Genomic DNA, 7,523 nt, shown 5'->3' with positions numbered 1-7,523 from the left:
GAGAGGTAAATACATCACCGGTTGTCAAGCTTGTTGCGGGAGGTTTATTCTTCCCCCTCCCGAGGTAAGTATCCCCCAGAGGGTTTTTTTTTGTTACAGGTTCTCTTTAAGAGAAGCGCGGGGCTGAAATGGGAATTCCCTCAGGAATGCATTACAGCATGTACTGTGCAGGCTTATCACCTCCGGATGATTTCGGAAGCAGCGGCAGTAATGTTCTGGACTCTGGTCTGCCTCTGACAGGCTGAACTTCCTGTGTTGCTGTGACAACGCCGGGCAGCCAATTCGATTTACTATTTCTGTTGTCAGATTGGAAATCGGTAGATGAAGGCCCCTTTTAGACGGGAGGCTGAGCTGCGCTATTGTGGGGTAGTTCGGGGTCTCGTCCTCGTCTGCCAAGAACCCCACTCTGGTGCAAGTTGTAGCAGACAGATGGCAGCGTTTGTTCCTCCACACGTGTCAGCGCTTGACACACAATGGTGTTTCCAGGCGGCAGATGTAACTCCATGGGGGGGGGGGGGGGGGGGAGGTGTCCACCGCTGGTACCGAGTGCTAGCAAGCCAAGCGCCTGGCCAGTGCATTAGAGCAGCTGACAGGCAGTGAATTCCCCTCCCCCAGCTGACCAACTGAAACAGGCCTTACGGATGGACCTGAGGCCATTCTTCAGGTCTCTGTAAACTCCAAAGCTGCTAAGGATCATGGGAAGTGGGTCTTTTATCTATCTGACATTTGCTAGGAGTATCAGCTCCTCCCACTAGCACCGCTAGTGACAGCATATTAACAGAAGGTATTTGCAAACTGCAAAATGAATCTAATTAGCGAATTGTGTTAGGGCCTCACTAAAGCAGGGCCCAAAATCCCTTTCCCTGAGATTGCTCAGTTTTTAAAGCGGACCTGAACTCAATACTTCTTCTCTAAAACCCTACAAGATAAGCAACAGCATAATAACCTTTAAATAAAAACTTTTTTTTACAGTTGATACAAATCCAGCAATAAATCTGCAGTGTGTCTACTTCCTACTTTCATGGAAGCAGACATAGGGTTAACATCCTGTGTTGACAATTAGCTGCTCTGCCAAGGCAGCCAGCTGACACAGCTGAGAGATCAAAATACAACTTGTGATTAGTCACAAATGAGGAAGAATTAGACAGGCTAAACTCTCTAAATACATACAGGGTGCATTTCTCTGTTGTCCTGTGCAAGAGTTCAGGTCTGCTTTAAGGAGCAACATCGCTCATTTTTGCGAGTGGGTTTTAGGCCTTTGGGGGATTTCCTGGGAGTTGGGGGTCCTCATTAGTGGCTGATATTTGCTATACATTCATTGGTTTATTTAATAATGGAATAACATCATCAATACATTTTCCTGCTGCTGCCAAATCATACTTAGAATTCAGTGGCACGTCAGCCAGAGAGCTGATTGGCTGTGATGAACATCCACCAATCACACACTGGTTACACAATCACCAGAAGGGAAGTGTTAGAAGTATCTAGTTCTTACTGTTCTCTATGGCCCTTACTTCAAAGAATTCCCCTGGATTTCTGTTCTGACATCAATGAAAACCTGCTAAACATTCAGACAGTTTCTATTCTGCAGTATTAGTATTGCAGTCTATATCCCTTCAGGAGGAAACTCCCCTCTCTTCCTGTTTTCATTAACCCCTCCCCCGAGGACAAGAAATCCGGAGACCCCTCCCTTGCGGTACTCCTGACAGCAAGAAAGAGGCTGCACACAAGAATGGAAGAGATCACCTATGCCAAACTGTAACAACCAATCCTAAACAGGGAGGGGGTCTTGTGCACCACTGTTCATCAACACATAATGCTGCTTTAGTTATTTTAGCCAGATATTTAGTTATCAGCACGCATCTTCGCCTGGACACTTAACCAATTAACATCTGCCTAAAAGTCTCAGTTTTCTAGACTCGTATATTCATTTATAATTATAAAATACCCACAGATGTCCATCCCTTATCAGACCTGAAGAAGTGTTAAGCCTAGTACACACTTTCAATAATGATTGGCCAATCGCTGACCAAGTTTACCACCTCCATATAGCATGAGGCCTACCTACACAATCTGCAGTGCTCTTAGCATTCAATTATATGTTGAACCTCCTACTACATGAAGGTGGTAGAATTGGTCAGTGTTTGGCCAATCCTATTTGAAAGTGTGTAGTAGGCTTTACTGAATTAAATACAACAACAAAAAAAGTTTCTCAATAAAAAGCTAAGTACACACATGAGATAAAAGTCTTTGGAAAATGAAAGGTCACAGACCAATTTTACCACCTTCGATTTAGTATGAGAGCCATACTCTACACAGTCTATTCTCAAGCTGAGTACACCCATCAAATAAAAATCTTTGCAAACTGAGGAATTTATCTGTCGCACAGGTTTGGCAGGGAGGTTTGAACGGCTGATCTTTCCAAAGGTGCGTACACACGCATTATTGTAACGATGGGTCCGTCAGACCCTCCCACGGCGCGGTCGTTCTGCCGACAGTAGGACGTGAGTACAGCCTGTCGGCAGATTAATAAGACTGTTTTTGACTGATCCCCCCGGCGTACACACACACACACGATAGTGCATGTGTACGCACCTTTAAGATGCTGCACACATGCAAAACATCACCAGCAAAACGCATTCATGGATCTGATCTGCAGATGAATGTCCATTAGGCCTCTTTCACAGTGCGACGTTAAAGTCGCATGTTAAAACAACATTTAACGCAGAATAACTCACTGCAATGAAAAATCAATGAACCATTCACAGTGCACACGTTGCGTTGGTGACTGACGCTGCACGTTAAGTGAAAGTGCTGCATGCTGTGCGTTATACACGTTATTAGCTGCGTTGGACTGTTTGCACATGCTTAGTAATGACTTGGAAACTGACTTTTCGTTGCTTGTATGCCCTACTGTATGCGACCATAATGGGGCATTAAGTTGCGTTGCAACTTTTTGAGGGCAATGCGTTGTAATTTGCGTCGCGACTGTAACGTTGCATCAAAACGCAACGTCCTACTGTGAAAGAGGCCTTAAGGTGTGTATAAGATCTGCAGATATCATAGACTATGAAAGCATTTAGCAGGAACTGATTTTTTGCAGGAACTGATCTTTTGCAGATATAGACTATGAAAGCATTTTGCAGGAACTGATCCTTTGCATGTGTACAGCATCTTTAGAAAGATCAGACTTTCAAACCTCCCTGACAAACCTATGTGATGGATAAATTCCTCAGTTTGCAAAGATTTTTATCTGATAGGTGTACTCATCTTGAGAATAGATTGTAGGTCTGCTCTTGGGGTTGCGTTTGGAAAAGCTAAAAGCATGCATTTTGCTGTTTGCGTTTTTCATGCATTTTCAATCCGTTACAGCACATTGGAAAACGCAGGTGAAGTTATTATTCCTTCACTATCAACTGTAACTGCGTGCGTTGAAACTTTTTAAAAACGCATGCTGTTCTCGGAGCTTGCGTTTTACATTGATTTATATTGTAACGCAAGCGTCGGACGATTTAAAGTTCCGGGGAGCGTCAAAACGCAACACACAAAATTAGGGCTCTTTCACATCTGAGCTAGTTTTGGACGTTTTGACGCAATGTCGATAGTTTGAGTTTTCCAAGGTAAAATTAAAGTCCATAGACTTTAATTTTACCTTAGAAAACGCAAACTATCGACATTGCGTCAAAACGTCCAAAACTAGCTCAGATGTGAAAGAGCCCTAATGCTACATGGAAGGTGATAAAATTGGTCTTTGAGCTTTCATTTTCCAAAGACTTCTATCTTATGTGTGTACTTAGCTAAACTGCATGGATATTTCTGAGGCTGAAAAAAACAGACAAGAAAGTTCTCGGGGGAGTTTTACAAACTTCCAGGTTTGTTGTTTTTAGTGTAAATTCTGTTACCCATGGCAACCAGTGCCATACTGGCTCCGGGAACAGAGAATGCTTCTGGTTGCTGCAGGCAACTGGCAGTTTGTACCACAATTCGCCTCAGTAACCTTTTACCAAACTGACATCGATTCCTAACATGAAATGAATGAATGTAAAAAAAATGGGAAATTTTCTATAAAAATTTTAATAGAATAAGTTAACACTTAAAATTATATTTTATCGGAACGTACTGGTTGATGGAATAAAAATATATATTAAGGAAGTAAAGCCATCATAATAAATACAAATATGCAGCGAAGTGTACAATAAATTATCCCCGATCAGTCCGGTCGGTATCGCGTATTGCCTTTTTCCACTGATAAATAACACTAGGCGGAAACCATCAATCTTCCTTCGTCGATCAAGCATCAGCTCCGCGGGTCACTCTCCTGCGCGTGGAGCTCAAACAGTTCTCTTTCAACTTTCTATGTCCTTTTTTAGGCAGTCAATTCCCTTTTCGGAGCCTCTCTCTGGCCGCACACGTCGGCGTTTGGTCCATAAAAACTGGGCCCTTCGAAAAGAAAAGACAAAATCATTTATTATTTATGTTAAAAAACCATTTACGCTTTTTCTAAAATTGACAGTGGCGTGGTCAAAAAGTCATATCCGAAAGCCTAAAGCCCAGTACAGACCTTCAATTTTGATTGGCCAATCAGCAACCGATTTTACCACCTCCATGCAGTATGATGGCCAACAGATTTTGAATACCTTGGACAGATTGTGAAGGTAAGCTCTCATACTACATCGAAGTGGTAAGATTGGAAAGTTACTGGCCAATCAAAATTGGATTGTATTAGGCTTAACCCTGGATCTAAGCTTCCTATATGGTGACCAGTCAACAAGCCCAAATAAAATTCATTTATTTTACTTGATATAACTTTTAGTTACATAATTATTATCGAATCAAATGAAAATCGGCACCACCGATCGACGATGCAACCAGTTTCGGACATGCTGCAAGATGCCGGGCCGTCATGGTTGATCGGGTGTGTGGTGGTAACAGTGAGCGATATCGGGACGAGCGACAAACGTGACAAAACCCCCGACGCTGCCTTTGAAATCCTCTGGTCTTCCATTAGCAGTATACACGCCGCCGGCATGGCGAATGTATAACGTCACACAACTATACGCCGGCGGTGTGTATACTGCTAATAGAAGAGCAAAGGATTCTGAAGACAGATGGGAACGCCACAGTGGGCGACACAGGACAGGTAATGTATAAATGCACACACGGGGGCAGATTTATACACTGGTGGGACAGCGGTGAGGTGGCAGACTATCCCGATTCCCGAGATTTCATACAGAAATCGATCAGGAAATCGGCTTGCGGTGTATGGGCAGCCAACAGATGTCTCTCTAATAAGATTCGATCAGAGATTTGTCTCATGGTCGAATCTGCCCATCATCGCTATATGTATGGCCAGTGGCCACCTTAATTAGTTTTCTCCCAGATTCGCCCCAGACTATCAGGGGACATTAGAGCCCCTCTGAGGGTTAGCATGTGATGAGAATTGTCTATTGTATGGAACACGTCACCATCCTATATAACAAAGTAACATATACAAATAAGGCATAGACGTCTCCATTGACATTAGACGCACATGGCCTCCCTGAGGGCGAGGGGACAGGTAAGACTAAAGTCTTTGTTCCTGAGACATGTGCGCTCTCTAAGGTCCTCACTTCCTCATAGCTCTGACTCAACAGAAAATCACATGCTCCGAAGAGGAACCTCACTCTTATCAGCAGAATCAGGGCAGAATTACAATTATTTTCAATGACTTTCTGTTAGAATGAGTCACGAGACATTTAGATATCATAGAAAGCCAGTTATGGAGGTAATAAATTGCACAACGCTGATTTCTACCCACCATGTCCAACTAAATTCCTCACAAGAATTACAAAAACCCGGTAAGAGAAAAGCTGTAGGGATTTTAGATGATGAAGTTTCTCCACCAGCTGAAGCTAGACTTGATGAAAAATTGTGGCCATTTCTATATTCTTAAGAATCAATGGGACAAGTCGTGTAAGTAATATAAAATACTCCAGGTCAGATTCACATTTAAATATATCACGTGTTCATTCTACTTCCAGGAATATTGGGAAAAAAAACAATATTTTAAGCCCTCTTTGGGTGTAAAGAGTAGTCAATGGTTAAATTGTCTCCTTAGGGAGTAAGCCCCAATCATAGTGTTGGTGAGACTTTTTCTCGGAAGATCTAGCATATATCCCGGTGAGGCATGTCAGGACATGTAATCCCACAGCAGATATGAAGAAGCGGGAGAGGTAAAGTGGGGCGGAAGGGGTAAAGTGTGGGGGGGTGGGGGGGAGACGATCTTTACCTGTGCTGGTATCGAACAGGTAGCAGATGTAGAGTGCATTTCTAAAGTTCTCTGACCTTACAGAACCATTTGTTATAGGTTAGATAAGGGTTCTCTGCTGTTAAACAAGACAGAGAGATATGGGATGTGTAGATTCAAAAGATGATAAAATTAAGAGATATGGGTTGTCTAGTTTAAAAAGATGGTACAATTGAGAGATATGGGTTGTCTATATTGGGAAGATGGTACATTTGAGAGATATGGGTTGTGTAGTTTGGGAAGATGGTACAATTGAGAGATATGGGTTGTCTATATTGGGAAGATGGTACATTTGAGAGATATGGGTTGTGTAGTTTGGGAAGATGGTACAATTGAGAGATATGGGTTGTCTATTTAGGGAAGATGGTACATTTGAGAGATATGGGTTGTGTAGTTTGGCTAGTTTCATTTGTTCTCACCTGTTTGGTTGGGGCAATTCTTCAGAATCCATTAAGCCGAAGGCACACATGGTGTCACCCGCCTCTCGCTGTTCTGTCGCGACCTGAAGGACTGGATGGCCTTCTTGTTCTGGAAGTCGATCAGAGCCATGGTGATAACGGCGTTCCAGCTGCTTTCGTTCGGGCAGCGGAAATCTATCTCCTTGTTGTCCGTGGTGACAATGGTGAAGTAGATGTATTTGCCTGTCCTCTCCACGCAGTCCAGCTTTTTGATGGACTGGAACTTGAGCTCTTTGCACTTGCTTTTCTTCTGGCCATCAGTGAACATGCTGAGGCTGTCTCTGGTCAAGACACAAAGCTTTTTCCTCCAGAACTGTAGGAAATTGTCGCTCCTCTTCTCCAGTTCTCCTTCCATGATCACATCTGAGGTTTGCATGATCATTCTCTGGTGGGCTACCTGTTGAGTGCAATCACTGGGTGTAAGGTCCACAGCGGTGGTGGCAGCAGGAGCTTGATCTGCAGGAACCCTGAGGCTGTGCCTGACTCTGTGGCTAGGTGTGTGAATGAGAAGAATGAGCAGCTATGTTAGAATTTATGTCACTTCTCACGCCAGAGCTGGCCAACCCTCAGTGACGGGGTGAAGAATGCAGATCCTCCCAGCGCTTAGTCACTGATCTCCTCCAGTGTCCTGGAGAGTCACACCCTCTGCCTTGAGCTTTCATTCATAACTAGAACCAGGCAAGGAAGAGGAAGTCCACTGAGTAACTTCTGAAGCCTCATGACAACTTGCTGACAAATAGACCACCACAAGCTCCCCCAACCAAGCTGAACCAAACACT

At 43.6% G+C, this 7,523-nt stretch overlaps 1 protein-coding gene across 1 annotated transcript; it reads right to left on the bottom strand.

Annotated features, from left to right (window-relative positions):
- Positions 1 to 4,055: 4,055 nt before the first annotated feature.
- PHLDA2 (pleckstrin homology like domain family A member 2) lies at positions 4,056 to 7,269 on the bottom strand. Its single transcript, XM_068261502.1, has 2 exons — positions 6,706 to 7,269; positions 4,056 to 4,440 (listed from the first exon to the last, which is right to left on the bottom strand). Exon 1 carries the CDS (start codon positions 7,124 to 7,126, stop codon positions 6,737 to 6,739), a length of 390 nt encoding a protein of 129 aa, XP_068117603.1. The 5' UTR covers positions 7,127 to 7,269; the 3' UTR covers positions 4,056 to 4,440; positions 6,706 to 6,736.
- Between the last annotated feature and the right edge of the window lie 254 nt (positions 7,270 to 7,523).

The sequence above is a fragment of the Hyperolius riggenbachi genome, chromosome 11, assembly GCF_040937935.1.
Source record: "Hyperolius riggenbachi isolate aHypRig1 chromosome 11, aHypRig1.pri, whole genome shotgun sequence".
Taxonomy (NCBI): Eukaryota; Metazoa; Chordata; class Amphibia; order Anura; family Hyperoliidae; genus Hyperolius; species Hyperolius riggenbachi.
This window is presented reverse-complemented; position numbering and strand designations above follow the sequence as displayed.